Consider the following 24497-nt stretch of genomic DNA (forward strand, 5'->3'; position numbering starts at 1 on the left):
GGGTGGTGGTCCCTCTGTTTAAGAAGGGGGACCGGAGGGTGTGTTCCAACTACAAGGGGATCACACTCCTCAGCCTCCCCGGAAAAGTCTATGCCAGGGTACTGGAGAGGAGAATTCGGCCGATAGTCGAACCTCTGATTCAGGAGGAACAATGCAGGTTTCGTCCTGGTCGTGGAACACTGGACCATCTCTATACCCTCGCCAGGTTGCTGGAGGGTTCATGGGAGTTTGCCCAACCAGTTCACATGTGCTTTGTGTATCTGGAGAAGGCATTTGACTGTGTCCCCTGTGGTGACCTGTGGGGGGTGCTCTGGGAGTATAGGGTCCGGGGCCCTCTGTTAAGGGCTGTCCGGTCCCTATATGACCAGAGCAGGAGTTTGGTTCGCATTGCCGGCAGTAAGTGAGACTTGTTCCTGGTGCATGTTGGACTTGCAGGGCTGCCCTTTGTCACCTGTTCTGTTCATTACTTATATGGACAGGATTTCTAGGCGCAGTCTGGGGCCGGAGGAAGTCTGGTTTGGGGACCACAGGATTTCGTCTCTGCTTTTTGCAGATGATGTTGTCCTGCTGGCTTCCTCAAATCAGGACCTTCAACGAGCACTGGGATGGTTTGCAGCCGAGTGTGAAGCGGCGGGGATGAGAATCAGCACCTCCAAGTCCGAGGCCATGGTTCTCAGTCGGAAAAGGGTGGCTTGCCCCCTTCAGGTTGGCGGAGAGCTCCTGCCTCAAGTGTAGGAGTTTAAGTATCTTGGGGTCTCATACACAAGAGAGAGAAGGATAGAATGGGAGATCAACAGGCGTTGGTGTATCTTCTGCAGTGATGCGGTCGATATATACCGATCTGTTGTGGTGAAGAAAGAGCTGAGCCGCAAGGTGAAGCTCTCTATTTACCAGTCGATCTACGTTCCTACCCTCACTTATGGTCATGAGCTTTGGGTCATGACTGAAAGGACGAGATCCCGGATACAGGCAGCTGAAATGAGTTTCCTCCGCAGGGTGGCTGGGCGCTCCCTTAGAGATAGGGTGAGGAGCTCAGTCACTCGGGAGGAGCTCAGAGTAGAGCCGCTGCTCCTCCACATCGAGAGGAGTCAGCTGAGGCGGCTCGAGCATCTGTTTCGGATGCCTCATGGACGCCTCCTGGGGAGGTGCTCTGGGCATATCCTACCGGGAGGAGGCGCCGGGGAAGACCTAGGACATGCTGGAGGGACTATGTCTCTCGGCTGGCCTGGGAACACCTCCGTGTTCCCCCGGAAGAGCTGGAGGAAGTGTCTGGGTAGAGGGAAGTCTGGGCGTCCCTGCTTAGACTGCTGCCCCCTCAACCTGGCCCCGGATAAGCGGTAGAAAATGGATGGCTGGATGGCTGGATTTGGCATTTCATTAACAGATTGAAAAATGTAAAAAAAAAAAAAGTGAAATAAAATATGACAGGTTTTATCTGCATTATTTATATAACATGTGGGGATCAAACCCAGATCTCTACGGATTTCATGATCATGCAGAGAATCTGACCTAAATGTAGGATCAAGTTAAGCACAGATTAAAGTAACATAAATAAAATATAATTAGACTTACACCGAACACAGGACAAATACAACTTGAAAAACAAAACATAAGAATGACCTGGGGGGGCACAGTGGCTTCGTGGTTAGCACATTTACCTCACACCTCCAGGGTTGGGGGTTCAATTCCCGCCTCCGCCTTGTCTGTGTGGAGTTTGCATGTTCTCCCCGTGTCTCAGGGGTTTCCTCCGGGTACTCCAATTTCCTCCCCTGGTCCAAAGACATGCATGGTAGGTTGATTGGCATCGCTGGAAAAACTGTCCGTAGTGTGTGAGTGTGAGTGAATGAGAGTGTGTGTGTGTGTGCACCCTGCGATGGGTTGGCACTCCGTCCAGGGTGTATCCTGCCTTGATGCCCGATGACACCTGAGAACCCGTGACCCGAGAATTTCGGATAAGCGGTAGAAAATGAATGAATGAATGAATAATGACCTGGAAAACATCCAACTACATCATGCAAACACAAAACAATGACTGACAAAGACAGATACAAAAGGGCTGATATATATAGGGCAAAACATTCGGGTAAATGAGGAACTGGTGGCATGATACCAGTTGGTGGAATCGGGAAGGCGGACAATAGGAAGCCCAAAACACAGCTCATGTGAGGAACAACAAGCGGAAAAGCCAGTTATGAAAAATTGCCTTCCAGCATTACTTCTGGTAATCTGGTACGGAAATGTCCCAGGAGCTCCTAACAACTTCACACTATGGTTGGCTGCTTAGCCAAACAATTTAGGGAAATCTTATGTTTTGACAGATTAAATATAGGAAATTAGATGATAAACACTGCAATGTAAATTTTGCAAACACAGTCTAAACTCCTTTCTTAATTTTAATTCATTTAACAATTTAAATGTTTTAATGACCATGTGCAAGATTTAATAAATAAATACAATTTTCGTTTTTTTTATTAAATTAGTTTATTAAATTATTAGAAATGCTACAATTTTTTTTCAAACAAGCATATTTGCAGTAGTTTGTTGCAGAAGATTGTTGTAAAAAAATCTATTATACAAACGAACAAAATAGTTAATGCACAGCGTTGCTCAGTTAAAAAAAAAAAACTGAGAAATCTGAAGTTCAAATTTTGATGATGTCGCAGCCATCAGTGGTTAGAAATTTGAGAGAAGAGAAGTGGCTGTGCTGTCTGAGTGGGAGGGATGGTGTTAATTTTCCCCCTGATATTCAGAGTAACATTGACCACTTGTGAGGTTCTTTATGCTCACGAATGAGTAAGAGATGTTCATCTGCCCTGTGATGTAGCATGAACAGAAGATGGAAAAGTGCAGTGTCTTCATGTGTCTTGGAGGAATAACAAGCAAGTGTGTGATGAGAAGAGCTAACTAGTGGGGATGTTGGGAAATGACCAGTGGGAGACGGTCTGCAATAAAATTCAGCTGAAATCATATTACTGTTCTGACTGGTTAAAGAAAACAAATAGCTGAATATAAAAATCTACCTTAACAATGTTTCCCATGAACAACATTGCTGATGAAGCAGAAATAGTTCCTTTACACATTTTCTGTCTTTTTGTATAAATGCAGAATATGTACACAATGGCAAGTTTAGATAGAAAAAAAAAACATTGTTGAGAATAAATACACAAGATTAGAAAAAAATAAAATCACATCCCAGTGTCTGGACATGTGCAGAATGCATTTACAGGTTTAGATGATAACAGGATACAAAGTTTTACATTGATTTCATTTGCCATGGTTTTGAGAGTTAAGCTCCAGAAAAATGAATCTGACTGATTGGTGTTAGTTGGTGTTGATGTCTAGAATCCGGTAGACTGAATCTGATTGGTTGTGTTACTCTCTAAACTCTGGTAGACTGAATCTGATTGGTTAGTGCTTGGAGTTAGGCTTTGGTAGACTGAATCTGATTGGTTAGTGCTTGGAGTTAGGCTTTGGTAGACTGAATCTGATTGGTTAGTGCTTGGAGTTAGGCTTTGGTAGACTGAATCTGATTGGTTAGTGCTTGGAGTTAGGCTTTGGTAGACTGAATCTGATTGGTTGGTGTTAGCCTCTAGACTCTGGTAGACTGAATCTGATTGGTTTGTATTGGGAATTAGGCTTTGGTAGACCGGAGACATCATGATGTTCTGAATCTGAAGTAGATCGTTTTCATAATCAGCAGCCTGAAATAAACAGAGATGAAAAGATAATAGGAAAAAAAATCAGTCACTATCATTTTGAATTAAAATCATTAGACACATCTAATAAGGGATAATGACACACATTGTGATCATGAATCAACAAACATTAGTCACAAATTTCGTACGTTTTTGGCAGTCAGCACGGGCAGTGGTGTAACAAAGAGCAGTACAGTTGTGGAAGTATTCTGAGTTTTATTGAACTTTCCCTTTATCCTTATTATTACAGCATCATTTTCACTCACCGTGTTATTTGTTTCTGTTCTCTGGCTTAAAGGGGCAGAATCTGCAAAAACAAATAAAACACCAGCCGTACAGGGATTTTATAATGAAATCCTAGGCAGAGAAGTGTTTTAGCATGCTGGTGTTTCATGTTTGTTCAGTACCTTGTGTTTTGTGTCTCAACTTGTAGCCGAGTACAAATCCTCCAATCAGCAGCAGAGTCACAAAGACACACACAGTGATGATGATGATGATGATGATGATGATGATGATGAAAGTGGATCCTGCTGATGACACTATGATGAATATTCACATTAAAACAGTTTAATAATGTCATCATTACAAACGTCAGATAGTTCATGCATTTTTACACAGATGAGTTAACCATTATATAATCAGTGATGGAGCAGGTTAACCTGAAGAGTTTTACCTACGTTGTGTTGCTGTTGAGAGAAAACTGCTGTATTAACCAAAGGATTTTATGTTCAGCTTCTGTCTAATTAATTTAAATTTAACATTGATCCAGTTTGTCATTTGAAATCTGAAATGTTACTAGAGGCAGAACGATTCTCTGTAGTGCTGAGGAGAAAATAATTCTTATGGTTCTACAGTTCCCTGATGTTCAACATTACTTTACTATGACAATAAGTAGAAAGTGTTAAAAGGAAAAAAAAAACTAATAGACACAGTAGCCCTACAGAATTGTATAACTTTTAAATGTATAAGACTTGATAAGGAGAAGATATATAGAGTGAACTCAGACCTTTATCTGTGTGTCATTAATTTCACCCTCGTCCAGTCTTGGAAAACTTACAAATAGTCCATCGAGGATTTCTAGCATATTTTTAGTTACACAGCAACCACCTGGAATACCGTAGGAAGTACCTAGTGACACCCTAGCATAACTAAATGGCTTCTCAGCGCAACCACTTGGGATAGCATCGCAAATGCCTTACATTACCCCTACAACCATCTGGAGTACCACAGAAACTGCCAAGCAACAATTTAGCAACCAACTAGGTTAGCTTAGCACGTAGCAGCACAGTAGCAAACAACTGGGTGCACAGTGACCACTTAACAACAAAGCTACACTTTAGCAACACCCTAACAGTTGTGAAAATACCACAAATGTGTGTATTGTGAAGTCTTTCTAAACTCAGGTGTGTCTACAGTATGGACTTTCTGTTGTGTCCTTTGTTACTTCTGTTTACATGCACCATACAAACCTCTAGCTGAAATAGCATAACAAGCATTTAGCAACACTCTAGAATCCCACTGGGTTAGCATAGTCACCACCTAGCAACACCCTAGCAACCACCAGGAATATCATAGCAACACCATAGCAACCAGTTTAATTAGACTAGCTACCACCTACTGTAGAAACATCCTAGCAACCAAGCTAGAGGGTTAGCATAACTACCAACTAGCAGTTATGTGGGTTAGCATAGATATAACCTAGAGACAAAGTTAATAGGAACATAAAGGAGACAATAGAGAAACACATTAAATTTGTGTATTTAATATCTTACCAGACTCAGATGTGTCTGATGTGCCATCTGGATTCTCTGTTGTGTCTTTTGTTACTTCTGTTTACAGGAACCAGAAAGTAATCCCATGTTCATATATTAATAACACAAAGAAAACACAGATAAGTCATAACTCTGACTGTGGACTGTTCTGAACTTTGTGGGTTCAAACTGTTGACTGACATAAAGACTAGATTTCCAAACAGATGAAATGTGACACCCTGGCAAGTGAGTCATCAGAGCAAACCATCTGACAAACACCTGTAATGGCATGTTAACCTCCTAATACTCTATCTACCAGCTAGTATAGCATAGCAACCACTTAGCAACACACTAGCAATCAACTGGGTTAGCATAAGCAACACATAGAAACACTGTAGCAGTCAATTAGGTGCATAACAACCACTTAACAACAATGCCACAACATAGCAACACCCTAGCAACCAATTGGGTTAGCTTAGCTGCAACCTAGTACAAAGAGAAGATTCCATAAATGTGTGTATTTAATATCTTACCAGACTCAGATGTGTCTGATGTGACATCTGGATTCTCTGTTGGGTCTTTTGTTACTTCTGTTTACAGGAACCAGAAAGTTATCCCATGTTCATATATTAATAACACAATGTAAACACAGATAAGTCATAACTCTGACTGTGGACTGTACTGAACTTTGTGGGTTCAAACTGTTGACTGACATAAAGACACGTTGTTGTTGATTGTATACAGTATTGTCAGTAAATAACAGATGATAAGCAGCAGTAAGAGTCATTGTACCACTTAGAGAAACTATTTTTAACTGAGGTGTTTTTTTAATAATTCACTGTAATATGGTAGTAAAATAAATCTCACCAGTAACTTGGAGCTGAATTACTGTGAAGAGCGACAGATAACCGAATAAACTTAAGTCTTCAGTAAATGCGCAGGAATAAATTCCTCCATCATCTTTTCTCAAATTAGTGATGTTCACACTGAAAACTTTATTCTTCCTGTCATCAGAAATGGAGAATCTGCCGTCCTGGTGTTGTTCTGTTCCACTGGAATGGATCAGTTCAGATCCACTGAAATCATCCATTCTGTAGAAGGACTTGGGGTTTGTTTCAAACTTTACTGGATAGAAGCAGCTGATCATCAGAGTCTGTCCCAAATGACCTGTTACTGCTTTTGTCCCACTACAACATGGATCTGTCAATCACATTATTTCATTATTACATTCGTACATTATCACATCTACATTATTCCACTTCACCTGATTTATATTTCTGTTCAAACAAATCAAGACTCTCCATTTTAACACACAGCTGTTGGTATTAAGAACCTGCTGTTTACATCCTCTATCATGATGAAGTTTAAATATTAAAGCACCTAAAATTTCCTCACCACTGTTCACTTTCAGGTTAATGTTGTGATTCCACCCGCTGAATTCTCCAATCTGATACATTCCAGTATCCTGTAAACTCAGATTTATGTAAATCAGTGTAATAATTTCTTCAGCGTAAAACAGAGCAATTCTGTCCTTATGAATCACATTGTTTAACTCTGAGATCTTAGCTGTTAGCAAATCCTTACACTCTGTCTCCACTTTAAATTTGCAAAAATACACAGATGATGTGATTGGTGGATTTATGAAGTTCATTATGACATGACCTGCAGGATAACTGATCACATCAAAGCAGTGCACTGAACCTGTCAATCAGAATAAAAAGATTTGTCATCTTTCTGATGATAAACACCTCCAAATTCTCTCAATACTAAAGTTCAGCATGAAACTAACAGCAGCACATATTCATAATGATTCCTCAACTCTGTAGTTTGTTATTTAATGTATAATTACTGACCTGAGATCAGGTAGAAAGTGATGAAGGAAAAGAAATTCTTCATTCTTTACTGAACTATAGCTTCACTGATCCTCTCAAAAACTTTAATCCACTATTAAGGACTGAAATAAAAATCTGAAAAATATATATCATCATTTCTTCATGTCTCCGCCTTCACTTCTCTCTGGTTTGGTCATTTCCTCTTTCTGTAGCATGTGTCTGTGTTACCCAATTCACAGTCCCTGCTACTGATAATGTTGAAACACTGTTATCTATCACCTGACTAATGAACAGAAAAACCATCAAACCTTGAATCAAAAAAATCTTAATGATGCCCCAAACCCCCCAAACACCAGTTGAGAACCCGTCTTTCTTTTTGCCCCAACACCCCCCTTTCTCTGTCTACTTCTTTTTTTGTGGTTGGTTTGAAACAGCTTTCTTTGTCTTTGACTGATGAAGACATACACACATCTGTTTGGTCATTTCCTCTTTCATGCCTGATGAAAGTCAGTTTGATTTTATTGTCTAAGGTCTTACCATCAGCAAATAACTATAATCAGAACAGTATGTTAGTAAACTGTAGGTCAAATATGTCTGGGACTGAGACAGATGACTTCCTTCACAACAACCAGTCATGTGGGGTGTCCCATTATACAGGGGTTAAGGGTGGATGTCTGAGGATGACACCCTCTAGTGACTCTTTAACATGGTTTCATTTAACATGGTTTTGAGAGTTAAGCTCCAGAAAAATGAATCTGACTGATTGGCGTTAGTTGTTGTTGACGTCTAGAATCCGGTAGACTGAATCTGATTGGTTGTGTTACCCTCTAAACTCTGGCAGACTGAATTTGATTGGTTAGAGCTTGGAGTTAGGCTTTGGTAGACTGAATCTGATTGGTTAGTGCTTGGAGTTAGGCTTTGTTAGATTGAATCTGACTGGTTGGTGTTCGTCTCTAGATTCTGGTAAACTGAATCTGATTGGTTTGTATTGAGAATTAGGCTTTGGTAGACCGAAGACATCATATTGTTCTGAATCTGAAGAAGATTGATTTCATAATCAGCAGCCTGAAATAAACAGAGATGAACAGATAATAGGAAAAAAAATCAGTCACTATCATTTTGAATTAAAGTCATTAGACACATCTAATAAGGGATAATGACACACATTGTGATCATGAATCAACAAACATTAGTCACAAATTTCGTACGTTTTTGGCAGTCAGCACGGGCAGTGATGTAACAAAGAGCAGTACAGTTGTGGAAGTATTCTGAGTTTTATTGAATTTTCCCTTTATCCTTATTATTACAGCATCATTTTCACTCACCATGTTATTTGTTTCTGTTCTCTGGCTTAAAGGGGCAGAATCTGCAAAAACAAAACGCCAGCCATAGAAGGATTTTATAATGAAATCCTAGGCAGAGAAGTGTTTTAGCATGCTGGTGTTTCATGTTTGTTCAGTACCTTGTGTTCTGTGTCTCAACTTGTAGCCGAGTACAAATCCTCCAATCAGCAGCACAAAGACACACACAGTGATGATGATGATGATGATGATGATGATGAATGAGGATCCTGCTGATGACATTATGGTGAATATTCACATTAAAACAGCTGAATAATGTCATCATTACAAACGTCAGATAGTTCATACATTTTTACACAGATATGTTAAATCATCATATAATCAGTGATGGAGCAGGTTAACCTGAACAGTTTTACCTACGTTGTGTTCCTGTTGAGAGAAAACTTCTGTATTAATCAAATGATTTTATTTTCAGCTTCTGTCTAATTTATTCAAATTTAACATTGATCCAGTTTGTCATTTGAAATCTGAAATGTTACTAGAGGCAGAACGATTCTCTGTAGTGCTGAGGAGAAAATAATTCTTATGGTTCTGCAGTTCCCTGATGTTCAACATTACTTTACTATGACAATAAGTAGAAAGTGTTAAAAGGAAAAAAATTACTAATAGACACAGTAGCCCTACAGAATTGTATAACTTTTAAATGTATAAGACTTGATAAAGAGAAGAAATATAGAGTGAACTCAGACCTTTATCTTTGTGTCATTAATTTCACCCTCGTCCAGTCTTGGAAAACTTACAAATAGTCCCTAGAGGATTTCTAGCATATTTTTAGTTGCACAGCAACCACCTGGAATACCGTAGGAAGTACCTAGTGACACCCTAGAATAACTAAATGGCTTCTCAGCGCAACCACTTGGGATAGCATCGCAACTTCCTTACATTACCCCTACAACCATCTGGAGTACCACAGAAACTACCAAGCAACAATTTAGCAACCAACTGGGTTAGCTTAGCACTTAGTTCAATTCACTCACTCACTCTCACTGACTCATTTTCTACTGCTTATCCAAACTTCTCGGGTCATGTGGAGCCTGTGCCTATCTCAGGCATCATCGGGCATCAAGGCTAGTTCAGTTCATTTCAAGTTTATTTGTATAGCACTTTTTACAATAAACATTGTCTCAAAGCAGCTTTACAGAACATAAACATAAGGAATAATAAAAGAAATAACGAATAATAAAAGAAAAAGAATTAACAGAATAAAAATTCAAGATTATTATTAGATAAATCTGTATGTATTCATCCCCCTATGAGCAAGTCTGAGGTGACTCAGGCAGCAGTGGCAAGAAAAACTCCCTTAAATTGGTAAAGGAAGAAACCTTGAGAGGAACCGGACCCAAGGGGGACCTCATCCTCATATGGGTGACATTGGGGGTGTGATTGTAATATACAGTCAGTTAAATGTTGTATTGGTGTAAGGATCATGGACTTCAGATCTCCTTAGTATCACAGAGTCTAACTGGAGATGTCTCAGGATTCTTAGAGTCGGCCTCGGCTCAGTGGACGTCCAAAGGCTACGTCCCACAGAGGACGTTGGGAGCTGGTACAATGTCTGGATTCCTCGGGATGGGTACAAAGAGGAAGCAGTGGAAAGGGATTAACATATCTGCTGTTCATAAAAATATGCAGGTCTGATGTACTGGTGCATGATATTATGGGATGTATTATGTGTACGCCTGACTAAAGAGATGAGTTTTATTCTACATTTAAACTGGGAAAGTGTGTCTGAGACCTGAACACTATCAGGAAGACCATTCCAAAGTTTGGGAGCTAAATAAGAAAACGCTCTACCACCTTTAGTAGACTTAGATATACTGGGAACTAGCAGAAGTCCTGAGTTTTGTGATCTCAGAGAGCGTGAAGGATTGTAATGTGTTAGAAGACTAGTTAGATACATGGGAGCTAAACCATTAAGAGCCTTTTACGTAAGTAGCAGCAGTTTGTAATCAGTTCTAAACTTAACGGGTAGCCAGTGTAGAGATGATAAAATTGGGGTTATTTGGTCATACTTTCTTGTCCTAGTGAGAACTCTGGCAGCTGCATTTTGGACTAACTGTAACCTATTTATTAAAGATGCAGGACAACCACCTAGTAATGCATTACAATTGTCCAGTCTAGAGGTCATGAAGGCATGAACTAGCTTCTCAGCATCAGATACAGACAGGATGTTTCTCAGCTTGGCGATATTTCTAAGATGGAAGAAGGCTGTTTTGGTAGTATGGTCGATATGATTTTAAAGACAAGTTGCTGTCTAATATCACTCAGTTTTTAACTGTCGAGCTACTAGTAACAGTACATCCCTCTAAATGGGAGTTAAGTTGTGAGAGTTTATGTGTGCTGGTTTTTGGACCTATGAGTAGTATTTCTGTCTTATCGGAGTTTAACAATAGAAAGTTGCAGCTCATCCAGTCTTTTATCTCTCTAAGGCACTGAGTTAATTTGGACATTGTGGCTATTTCATCTGGTTTTGATGAGATATATAACTGTGTGTCATCAGCATAACAATGGAAACTAATCCCATGTCTTCTAATAATGTTCCCTAATGGAAGCATGTATATCGAGAAAAGCAGAGGTCCGAGAACTGATCCTTGAGGGACCCCATAATTAACTGGTAATAAACTGGAGGATTCACCATTTAATTCTACAAAATGGTATCAGTCTGACAGGTAGGATCTAAACCAACTTAAAGCCTGTCCATGAATACCTGTGTAATTTTGTAAGCGATCTAGAAGAATTAGCAGCACAGTAGCAAACAACTGGGTGCACAGTGACCACTTAACAACAAAGCTACAATTTAGCAACACCCTAACAGTTGTGAACATACCACAAATGTGTGTATTGTGAAGTCTTTCTAAACTCAGTTGTGTCTACAGTATGGACTTTCTGTTGTGTCCTTTGTTACTTCTGTTTACATGCACCATACAAACAACTAGCTTAAATAGCATAGCAAACATTTAGCAACACTCTAGAATACACCTGGGTTAGCATAGTCACCACCTAGCAACACCCTAGCAACACCATAGCAACCAGTTTAATTATAGCTACCACCTAGAAACACACTAGCGGGTTAGCATAACTACCATCTAGCAGTTATGTTGGTTAGCATAGATATAACCTAGAGACAAAGAGAATAGGAACATAAAGGAGACAATAGAGAAACACATTAAATGTCTGTATTTAATATCTTACCAGACTCAGATGTGTCTTATGTGACATCTGGATTCTCTGTTGTGTCTTTTGTTACTTCTGTTTACAGGAACCAGAAAGTAATCCCATGTTCATATATTAATAACACAAAGAAAACACAGATAAGTCATAACTCTGACTGTGGACTGTTTTTAACTGAGGTGTTTTTTAATAATTCACTGTAATATGGTAGTAAAATAAATCTCACCAGTAACTTGGAGCTGAATTACTGTGAAGAACGACAGATAACTGAATAAACGCATGTCTTCAGTAAATGCACAGGAATAAAGTCCTCCATCATCTTTTCTCAAATTAGTGATGTTCACACTGACAACTTTATTCTTCCTGTCATCAGAAATGGAGAACCTGTCGTCCTGGTGTTGTTCTGTTCCACTGATACGGATCAGTTCAGATCCATTGAAACCATCTAGTTTGTAGAAGGACTTGGGGTTTGTTTCAAACTCTACTGGATAGAAGCAGCTGATCATCAGAGTCTGTCCCAAATGACCTGTTACTGCTTTTGTCCCACTACAACATGGATCTGTCAATCACATTATTATGTTGGCTTTGTAGAAGCCAACATTCTGATTTCCGTTATAAGCTTATTATTATTATTATTATTATTATTATTATTATTATTATTATTCATTCCGGAGTTCCGACGTAATTTTCGGTTTTCCCGTAGTCGACGATCGAACATCCCATAGACTTGAATAGGGAATTCCGAAAAGTCCTCTAAGCTCTCACACACACAATACATCCAACATTAAGAATTGCATGTACTGTTCTATGCAGTATAATAAGTAGAATCCCATAATGACTGCAGTATTGGCATGAAATGTCCAAACCCTCAGTAGCCACTTTTTGCCAAAAGTATTGGCACCCCACTGGGTATTCAGGTGACGTCACTTGACACCACGTGTAGCCCCGCCCCCAAAACAAGCGAAATCCAAAATTTGCACAACATGGACATGTGACATATCAAAACACTCAGCGCAATGAGGGGAACTGCCCCACGGGTGTTCTGGCCACGTCACGTGACGTCACGTGTAGCCCCGCCCCCAAAACAAGCGAAATCAAAAATTTGCGCAACATGGACATGGGACACATCAAAACACTCAGCACAATGAGGGGAACTGCCCCATGGGTATTCTGGTCATGTCACGTGACGTCACATGAGGTCAAGTGAAAATTAAAAATTTGCACAACATGGACATGTGACATATCAATACACTCAGCACAATGAGGGGGAACTGCCCCACGGGTATTCTGGCCATGTCACGTGACGTCACATGACTTCACATGAAAATTAAAAATTTGCACAACATGGACATGTGACATATCAAAACACTCAGCACAATGAGGGGAAATACCTCACGGGTATTCGGATCACGTCACATGCTTATGTCCGCTCACCTCCAAAAGTATTGGCACCTTAGCGGTCCAGTAGCTTTCACAATCTTTCTGTCCACTCGCCTCCAAAATGCATCGGCCTTTGCGAATACTTGCACCGTCAAAGCCAACATCAAAGTTTGTCGCGACGAACTTTACAATTCTAGTTTCATTATTACATTCATACATTATCACATCTACATTATTCCACTTCACCTGATTTATATTTCTGTTCAAACAAATCAAGACTCTCCATTTTAACACACCAGTGTTGGTATTAAGAACCTGCTGTTTACATCCTCTATCATGATCAAGTTTAAATATTAAAGCACATACATTTCCTCAGCACTGTTGACTTTCAGGTTAATGTTTTAATTCCAGTTCACGTCTCCAAACTGATACATTCCAGTATCCTGTAATCTCAGGTTTATGTAAATCAGTGTAATTATTCCTCCAGTGTAAAACAGAGCAATTATGTACTTATGAATCAGGTTGTTTAACTCTGAGACCCGAGCTGTTAGCAAATCTTTACACTCTGTGTTTGCTATAAATTTGCAAAGATACACAGATGATGTCATTGGTGGATTTTTGTAGTAAATTATGACACGACCTCCAGGATAACTGATCACATCAAAGCAGTGCACTGAACCTGTCAATCAGAATAAAAAGATTTGTCATCTTTCTGATGATAAACACCTCCAAATTCTCTCAATACTAAAGTTCAGCATGAAACTAACAGCAGCACAAATTCATAATGATTCCTCAACTCTGTAGTTTGTTATTTAATGTATAATTACTGACCTGAGATCAGGTAAAAGGTGATGAAGGAAAATAAATTCTTCATTCTGTACTGAACTAAAGCTTAACTGATCTTCTCTGATCTGAACTATAACCCACTATTAAGAACTGAAATAAAAAATCTGAAAAATGTATATCATCATTTCTTCATGTTTCTGCCTCCACTACTCTCTGGTTTGGTCATTTCCTCTGTCTGTTGGATATGTCTCTGTTACCCAACTTCACAGTCCCTCCTCCTGATAATGCCCCAATACCCCCTTCCTCTGTCTATTTCTTGTTAGTGGTTGGATTGAAATAGCTTTTTTTGACTGATGAAGACATACACACATCTGTTTGGTCATTTCCTCTTTCATGCCCGATGAAAGTCAGTTTGATTTTATTGCTTAAGGTCTTACCATCAGCAAATAACTATAATCAGAACAGTATGTTAGTAGACTGTAGGTCAAATGTGTCTGGGACTGGGACAGAGCACTTCCACCACAACAACCAGTCATGTGGGGTCTCCCGATATACAGGGGTTAAGGGTGGATGTCTTTATATACTGTAGAGTCAAAAGTGAAAGAAAACTGTTTCTGACACCCTCTAGTGGATGACTGCAGTACTGTTTTTAAACTGTTAACAATTCTGGACTCTTCTGCACCAACAATAAAAAAAAACAATAATAAAAAAAATAAGCTCAGTGTGGTGATGTGTGTAAATATATCTCATAAATGTATCTTAAAATCTAAAGGATATTTCTGTAATTTCTAGAAATGTGTGTGGGGGGTGGGGGTATTTTTAAACAGGTGTTGCTAATCAGTGGTGTAGTCTAGTTTTTTGTAGTGAGTATACTGTGATTTTTCCCCCCCGCCAGCCTCATACGCACCCATCCTAGAGCGACACCCATAAGCACCACCACACTCTATGTGTAATTGAGAGCATTATTAAAGACTGCTTATGTGTTATCAACATTCCAATTTATTATAAACAACAAAAGACAGTCAGCTGATAAAACCTGTGCTCCAGGTCCCATAATCATATAATATTTAAGGCTAAATGTAGCTCTTAAAGGTAAAGTTCTCCCAAAAATGAAAATTGTGTTATTTCCTCACCCTCAATTTGTTCCAAAACTGTATGAGTTTCTTTCTTCTGTTTAACACAAAAGATGATATTTTGAAAAATATTGGTAATCAGACAGTTGGCAGCACCCACTGACTTTCATAGTTTATATTTTTTCTACTGTGAAAGTCAATGGGTGCTGCCAACTGTCTGATTACCAACCTTTAGCCTTAAATGTTATATGTATATGGGACCTGGAGCACAGGTTTTTTCAGCTGTCAATTTTCAATGTACATTTAAGAGTGAACAATAAACATTTGTTCAGTTTTATCACCAACACTCTTTCATTGCAGAATATTATGAACTGAATGAACTGGTAGTTTACAAAGCTTTCCAAATACATTTGTACTCGGGCTGTGGGTGAAATGTCACCCGAAGCTGCTGTAGCTTTAGGCGCAGGCTTCCGAAAACACTCAGAGTTTAGTTTGGGTCTGCTTTCATTTCATATCTTCTTTTACATTAGTTAGTTAATTTCAAATTTGCACCAAAAAACACTGTCAAGCAACTAATTTTCCTCCTCGGTAGGTAACGTCAGATCAGGTCACAGGCCACGGAAGCCCCAATGGTCCAAAAACGTTAGTGACTCGCAATCGTGACCACAGTCAGTGTACGCAACACAGTGCGGGGTGAATTTATGAATGAAAGTTCTGTCACAAAACGATATTGTTACGTATCCTCATGCTTTTTAAGTGGGTGTACGGAAATCCTCGGCCTTTCCTAGTGGGTATACGGCTTATACCTGCGTATCACATAGACTACACCAGTGTTGCTATTATAAAATGGAAATCTTTGTCCTGTTAAAACCAGTTTCATACCCATATTATGTATCGTGCCTGCAGACTAAAAACTAAATTAATAAAATTAATAACTAATAAAACTAAATTAAATCTTTAATATTTGAAGTAACTTTAAATTTATTACATTATTGTTGTTTGTGTTGGAAATGACAACATGACTGAGGGAAAGTGAAAAAAAAACCTTCAACAGCATTTTTATGTTAATAGTATCAAGAAGAAAAAAAAACAAACTCCTAACCAAAATGTATTGTCCTTACTGTGGATTACTGTGGATTAATTCTGTTATTTTCTTATATTTAAATTAGGTTTCCATTCACTAACGATAACTATCTTTTCCGGGTTGTCTGACTTGTCGTTGTGTTTTCGTATTTGTTCATGTGTTTTGCACTTCTTGGCCACCGTAAGTAAGCTTAGCAAAATAATAAATGTTTGTTTGCAGTAGTACTTACAGGTCCTTCTCAAAAAATTAGCATATTGTGATAAAAGTTCATTATTTTCCATAATGTAATGATAAAAATGTAACTTTCATATATTTTAGATTCATTGCACACCAACTGAAATATTTCAGGTCTTTTATTGTTTTAATACTGATGATTTTGGCATACAGCTCATGAAAACCCAAAATTCCTATCTCAAAAAATTTGCATATTTCATCCGTCCAATAAAAGAAAAGTGTTTTTAATACAAAAAAAGTCAACCTTCAAATAATTATGTTCAGTTATGCACTCAATACTTGGTCGGGAATCCTTTTGCAGAAATGACTGCTTCAATGCGGCGTGGCATGGAGGCAATCAGCCTGTGGCACTACTGAGGTGTTATGGAGGCCCAGGATGCTTCGATAGCGGCCTTAAGCTCATCCAGAGTGTTGGGTCTTGCGTCTCTCAACTTTCTCTTCACAATATCTCACAGATTCTCTATGGGCTTCAGGTCAGGACAGTTGGCAGGCCAATTGAGCACAGTAATACCATGGTCAGTAAACCATTTACCAGTGGTTTTGGCACTGTGAGCAGGTGCCAGGTCGTGCTGAAAAACGAAATCTTCATCTCCATATAGCTTTTCAGCAGATGGAAGCATGATGTGCTCCAAAATATCCTGATAGCTAGCTGCATTGACCCTGCCCTTGATAAAACACAGTGGACCAACACCAGCAGCTGACATGGCACCCCAGACCATCACTGACTGTGGGTACTTGACACTGGACTTCAGGCATTTTGCCATGTCCTTCTCCCCAGTCTTCCTCCAGACTCTGGCACCTTGATTTCCGAATGAAATGCAAAATTCGCTTTCATCCGACAAAAGTGCTTTGGACCACTGAGCAACAGTCCAGTGCTGCTTCTCTGTAGCCCAGGTCAGGCGCTTCTGCCGCTGTTTCTGGTTCAAAAGTGGCTTGACCTGGGGAATGCGGCACCTGTAGCCCATTTCCTGCACACGCCTGTGCACGGTGGCTCTGGATGTTTCTACTCCAGACTCAGTCCACTGCTTCCGCAGGTCCCCCAAGGTCTGGAATCGGTCCTTCTCCACAATCTTCCTCAGGGTCCGGACTTCCCACTGAGGTGCCTTGATACAGCACTCTGGGAACAGCCTATTCGTTCAGAAATTTCTTTCTATGTCTTACCCTCTCGCTTGAGGGTGTCAATGATGGCCTTCTAGACAGCAGTCAGGTCGGCAGTCTTACCCATTATTGCGGTTTTGAGTAATAAACCAGGCTGGGAGTTTTTAAAAGCCTCAGGAATCTTTTGCAGGTGTTTAGAGTTAATTAGTTGATTCAGATGATTAGGTTAATATCTCGTTTAGAGAACCTTTTCATGATATGCTAATTTTTTGAGATAGGAATTTTGGGTTTTCATGAGCTGTATGCCAAAATCATCAGTATTAAAACAATAAAAGACCTGAAATATTTCAGTGGGTGTGCAATGAATCTAAAATATATGAAAGTTAAATTTTTATCATTACATTATGGAAAATAATGAACTTTTATCACAATATGCTAATTTTTTGAGAAGGACCTGTATATTGTTCACGGATTGACCTAGGGTTAGACCTTTATATAAGTTCTTAATAAATGTAAACTTTATTTTAAATGGATATTGATTGCGACCTCAGGTAAGTTATTTTAAGGCGAATCATTTAGCAGTGTATTGGTCTGACCTGTGAAAAGGTGAGGTGTTTATTTATTTATTTATCTTGGTGCAGTTGTCATACATATTCCAATTATATTGCTATAGATCTAGTTAATTAGTCAATTAACCCGAACAGTTAAAAAAAAAACAACAACAACCCAACATATTAGGACATGAGGCCTAAAGCCTGATTTTTATTTTTACTTTGCCGTCCTTTACATGTGACTCCACCACCAACAGCTGATTATTTTTTGTTCCAAACAATTTCCTGCATTTTGTTCTAACACTCTATTTTACAAAACAATCTGTCTACATTTGTTTTTGAAAATAATACTGTTGATTAAAATAGTATTCAGTTCTAAATGGGTTTATTCACACAAGAGGAATTTACCATATGATAACTAACTATGATGTCTATGATGTAATTTAACCTATAATTTATGTTTAATTTACATAAAGAAATTTTTAGGACACACGTGTGGCATTTTATTAATAGATTGAAAACTGTAAAAAAAAAAAAAAAAAAAAAAAGTGAAATAAAATATGACAGGTTTTTATCTGCATAATTTATGTAACATGTGGGGACCAAACCCAGATCTCTACGGATTTCATGATCATGTAGAGAATCTGACCTAAAGGTAGAAATCAATTTAAGCACTGATTAACATAAATAAAATAATAATAATAATTACATTTACACCGAACACAGGACAATGACAACTTGAATAACAAAACACAAGAATGTGTTCAAACACAACAATAGAGAAACACATTAAATTTGTGTATTTAATATCTTACCAGACACCAGATGTGTCTGATGTGACATCTGGATTCTCTGTTGTGTCTTTTGTTACTTCTGTTTACAGGAACCAGAAAGTAATCCCATGTTCATATATTAATAACACAAAGAAAACACAGATAAGTCATAACTCTGACTGTGGACTGTACTGAACTTTGTGGGTTCAAACTGTTGACTGACATAAAGACACGTTGTTGATTGTATACAGTATTGTCAGTAAATAACAGATGATAAGCAGCAGTAAGACTCATTGTACCACTTAGAGAAACTATTTTTAACTGAGGTGTTTTTTTTATTTATTCACTGTAATATGGTAGTAAAATAAATCTCACCAGTAACTTGGAGCTGAATTTCTGTGAAGAGCGACTGATAACTGAATAAACTCATGTCTTCAGTAAATGCGCAGGAATAAATTCCTCTATCATCTTTTCTCAAATTAGTGATGTTTACACTGACAACTTTATTCTTCCTGTCATCAGAAATGGAGAACCTGTCGTCCTGGTGTTGTTCTGTTCCTCTGGTACGGATCAGTTCAGATCCTTTTAAACCATCTAGTCTGTAGAAGGACTTGGGGTTTGTTTCAAACTCTACTGGATAGAAGCAGCTGATCATCAGCGTCTGTCCCAAATGACTTGTGACTGCTTTTGTCCCACTACAACATGGATCTGTCAATCACATTATTTCATTATTACATTCGTACATTATCACAACTGCATTATTCCACTTTACCTGATTTATATTTCTGTTCAAACAAATCAAGACTCTCCATTTTAACACACAGCTGTTGGTATTAAGAACCTGCTGTTTACATCCTTTATAATGATGAAGTTTAAATATTAAAGCACATAAAATTTCCTCACCACTGTTCACTTTCAGGTTAATGGTGTGATTCCACCTGCTGAATTCTCCAATCTGATACATTCCAGTATCCTGTAAACTCAGGTTTATGTAAATCAGTGTAATTATTCCTCCAGTGTAAAACAGAGCAATTCTGTCCTTATGAATCACATTGTTCAACTCTGAGACCCGAGTTGTTATCAAATCTTTACACTCTGTCTCTGCTTTAAATTTGCAAAAATACACAGATGATGTGATTGGTGGATTTATGAAGTTCATTATGACGCGACCTCCAGGATAACTGATCACATCAAAGCAGTGCACTGAACCTGTCAATCAGAATAAAAAGATTTGTCATCTTTCTGATGATAAACACCTCCAAATTCTCTCAATACTAAAGTTCAGCATGAAACTAACAGCAGCACAAATTCATAATGATTCCTCAACTCTGTAGTTTGTTATTTAATGTATAATTACTGACCTGAGATCAGGTAGAAGGTGATGAAGGAAAAGAAATTCTTCATTCTTTACTGAACTAAAGCTTCACTGATCCTCTCAAAAACTTTAACCCACTATTAAGAACTGAAATAAAAATCTGAAAAATGTAGGGGAGAGTGGGGTAAGATGAGCCAGATTTTACTTATGTGGATCTCCAGGCAAGGGAAATTTAGACAGAAGTAAAAGGAAGACATCTACTGTTAATTTGGGATGTTGCCTATCAACTGAAAATATAAGAATGCACCTATGACATAGATCCTTGAAAATATGACCTCAGAAAAAAAAGTGTTCATGTGACTCAACTTACCCCAAGCTAGGGGTAAGTTGATCCCAGTCAGTGGGTAAATTGAGCCATTTGGGGGTAAATTGACCATCGTATTTTATGCAAGTATAATACAAAAAAACTTAAAAAAAAAGTTTTTTAACAATTCACTTACCTTTCCAAACAATGTCATTTATTAAAGCTACCTCAAACAGTACAAAACAAACCAGTTAAAGTTGAAGTCCAACCTTTCAAGGTTTAGGAAGCTTCTTCAGCACATCATTCAGTGGGACAGATCCTACTATACATAGAGGTTGAGGTTGAAGCCATGGGTTGATCTTCTACAGAAGTAGACAGCACATCAGGGTTTGGTCTGTCTGACACCATGAGATGGTTCAAACTCTGCATCAGAGAAAATATCTCTGTTGTAAGGAAACATCCCTGTGGAGCTGAATCCAGAACAGATATTCCATGGTGTCATTGCTGACATGAAAGCCTTGTTCACACATACAGGGATGTGGTACAGTATGTTGGAAAAAAATCTTAGTAGAAATAATTAAAATATTATTCCTTACAATACTATAACCAAAGTAAAGTATTAGGCCTTGCAAAATATTACAATTGCTGTCATAAGACATATGTAGGTGATGTTGTAGGCCAAAGATGTTTATTGCAACCAGATTCGGGGCTGTTAGGCCTAGTCAGTCTGAGCACATTTGTAATAACAACTTGTTATGTAGAAGGGAATGAACCATTGTTCCCAGACCTTAGCTCATAAATTGTTATGGAAAATGAAGAACACCATGGTTCTCAGACCTTGGTCCATAGCAATAACATGTTATGTAGAATGAAAAAAACAGTGGTCCACAGACCTAGGCCCTGAGAACTAAAGGGAGGAAAATCCATAAATGGGCATATGGGTGAAAGGTAATGGGAAATAAGGGGAAATTGGGTCAGTGTATTTAGAAAACATAGGAGATGATTCCGGTAAATAAGGTGATATGGCACCTGGGCTCCTAGGAGTGCCAGGGTATATATTGAGAAGATATCTGAGGTTTTTTTTTTTTGGGTTCTTTGGGGGCGAAGGTGTGTGTGCGTGTGGGGGCGCGTGCGCGCGCACGCGGGCGCATGCCCGTGTCCGCGGGTCAAGGTGGGTGGTTTTTATTTTTGCAAGGACGTCACGAGAGTTCTTGTTTTTCTTGATTGATTTTGCATGACATGCTCTTTTTGGGGGTTTTCATTTGTTACTTTGAATTTGGCAATTTGTTACTTTTGATTTGGCAATTTGATACTTTGAATTTGGCAATTTGTTACTTCTAATTTGGCAATTTGTTACTTTGAATTTGGCAATTTGTTACTTTGAATTTGGCAAATTATAATTTGTTGGCTGATTGACCATAATAAAGAAGTTTGCTCATTCTCATCCAGGTCTGAGGAGTTTTCTCAGTATTTTTGTAGTAATTATAGAGTTAACAGTGAAATTTAACTAAAGGCCTAAGAGAAGAGATCACCCTGTGATGTGTCGACTTGGAGACCGGCTCTGAGTTTCGACATATCTAATGGCGACCCAGATGGGACTTCAAAGGGGCTAGCTTGACCTGTGTCCGGGACCAGGACCACTCTCTCTGAAGGGTCATAGAGGCCGGCCATAATATTAAGGTAAGCAGACGCCTGTTATATTCGAAGTCTGTGCATAGTGAATCTGTGACCTGGAAAGGGAGGGGTGGCCCTGGGAGGCGGACAGCTGCCCTTGAAGTCAAGAACTCTTAAGGGTGAAATACAGTATAATAACTGGATGAAATAGGAAATAGATAAAGTTGTTGTGATTTGTGACTGTGTGAGTGGCAGGGTAAAATCTCATGTGCGGATTCTGTTGTGAGAGGCACACACACACTTAGACAGAGAGAGAGGTGTGTGTGTGTGACAGGCATAATCTCATGAGTGAGTTCTGTCGTGAGAGACACGCACACGGAGAAAGAGGGAGAGGTGTGTGTGTGTGACAGAACAAAAATCTCATGGGTGCATTCTGTCGTGAGAGACACACACACGGAAAGAGCGAGCGAGAGACAGAGTGAGGGGTGTGTGTGTGTGTGACAGAAAAAAACTCATGAGTGAATTCTGGTGTATACATTTTTTACTTATTTATATTTTTAGTATTAAGGATTGAAAATTCCTGTGGCGTACCGCCGGTGTGTATATAACTCACAGCCGGGACTGAACGGGCAGGTGGTGAAAACGCGTTGGCCCTAGATACCGCTGTCCAGCGAGACAGGTCTGCTTGGTAGGGCTGTGTGGGGTACCCCGTATTTATAAGTGTTATAAGTGTTTATATACGTGCACGTTATCATCATAAGTATACGGCGATTCACAATGATAAGTGGATACGGCAACGTACACATTGATAAGTGGACAGAGCCAAATGAGTATTCATAAATAAGTGTACGCCATATAAGTATACATAAATGATACGTGTACGGTGTGTAATGTGTATGAATTGTTTATGTGCACATGTGTATTTGTGTATTGTCAAACTGAATGACGATTCAGTTTGATGTGTGATAAAGTACAAACAAGCAATTGTGAAGTGTTTTATGGCACTTATAAGATCTTATAAAATGAGTTGCAACGGAAAAAAGCGCTAAGTCACACAAGCAGAACATAACATTTATTTAAGTTACACAAGCATTCAATTATAGCAGAGAACTGTATGAGACACACTGAGTGAAAATAAGATTCACCTGATTCATCTGATTCACCTTGCTTCATAGTTTTCAATATTTTTCCATCATCCCCAAGGGTCCAAGAAGTATCTAAGCCTTTTTAATCCAAATTGCTGTGTTCGCCTTACAATAGTTATTTTTCTGACCGAAGACTGTACACGGAGTTTATTCCCGTCCATTTTTTTTCCGACTCTCGCTTCCTAGTTGATGAACTACAAATTCGGTGTCATGTTTGTAGTCCAGCCTCACATGAGCCAATAGGTGCCCCATAGAGCAGAGATAGACAAGCTTAGAAGCCAATAGCCGGTAACAGGTATTTGTTTGGCAGTTGGGCCAGCCAGTAACAAGTAGCGAGACCCTGACGTCCCTTTAGCCAATAAGGAGACGATTTTAACGAGGAGCGATAAGGGCCATCTGGCAAGGTGAATGTTATGACTTAATTCCCAAACACACACATACACACACAAACATTCATATAAAATTAAATCATTTTAACTTTGTTAAAGAATTTAAACAATTCTTGGGCCATTCTTTTTGACTTCATAAGTTTTGTTTGTTTTGTTGGGGAAAGTTTTTTCAGTAGTGTTACACCAGGTGTAAGTTATTTTTATTTTATTTATTTTATTTTTTGTCTTTGTTTTATTTTATTTTATTTTTTGTTGTTTGTGTTTGTTTATATGGATCCCATTAGCTGAAAGTCTATGCAATCAGCTAGTTTTCCTGGGTCCACACATATGCATATTCATACATACAAATCTGTTTTTAATTCATAACAGGACTAGACATAACTACAATATGATTTATAATTAATTACATTAAGACATATAAAAACCTAATGTAGTGTTTTTGTTTCAGTAAAAGAAACCCTCCATTTTAGCTTCTGTAACTCCAGTAAGGCCTAGAATCACCTTGACATTTGTAACACACACACACACACACACACACAGAGATTGTTTTGGTTCCAATGAGATTGTTGTTTTTTCTTTCTCTCTTTTCTGAGTGTTAGAGGTTTTAGAAGCTGAAAACTTGGAGCATTATCTAACCGTGTAGAGTTATATTATGTTATAAGTGGGTCGTTAGATGAGACAATTACCAACAAGTTAACAACAATTTAATTGATTTGTTCTTTTCACTTTTATTTTTTATTTGTATTTTTTCCTTTTTGACAATGTAACAACAATTTAATTTTTACAACTTGACAATTTGTTTTGATTATTTATCTAAGTGATTTAACTGGTAGTTTATTTTATTTATTGATTACTTGATTGATTGATTGTTTATTTGATTTTATATCAAATAAAATCAAATAAACAATCAATCAATCAAGTATTATTAGTTATTAGTGAGT

At 38.6% G+C, this 24497-nt stretch overlaps 1 protein-coding gene across 11 annotated transcripts in view; it reads right to left on the reverse strand.

Annotated features, from left to right (window-relative positions):
- The window catches only part of LOC113646401 (zonadhesin-like), a 73460-nt gene that overhangs the window by 17903 nt on the left and 31060 nt on the right, over positions 1-24497 (reverse strand). For 5 of the 11 annotated variants that reach the window (XM_047803204.1, XM_047803203.1, XM_047803205.1 and 2 more), the window contains one exon: positions 5468-5524. In XM_047803204.1, coding sequence (XP_047659160.1) covers positions 5468-5524 — 57 coding nt within the window. Of the gene's footprint in view, positions 1-5467; positions 5525-19290; positions 19498-19692; positions 19999-20150; positions 20294-24497 lie in introns of those variants that run through there. The other 6 variants (XM_047803212.1, XM_047803211.1, XM_047803209.1 and 3 more) reach the window with 2 other exon arrangements.

The sequence above is a fragment of the Tachysurus fulvidraco genome, chromosome 18 (assembly GCF_022655615.1).
Source record: "Tachysurus fulvidraco isolate hzauxx_2018 chromosome 18, HZAU_PFXX_2.0, whole genome shotgun sequence".
NCBI classification, from domain to species: domain Eukaryota; kingdom Metazoa; phylum Chordata; class Actinopteri; order Siluriformes; family Bagridae; genus Tachysurus; species Tachysurus fulvidraco.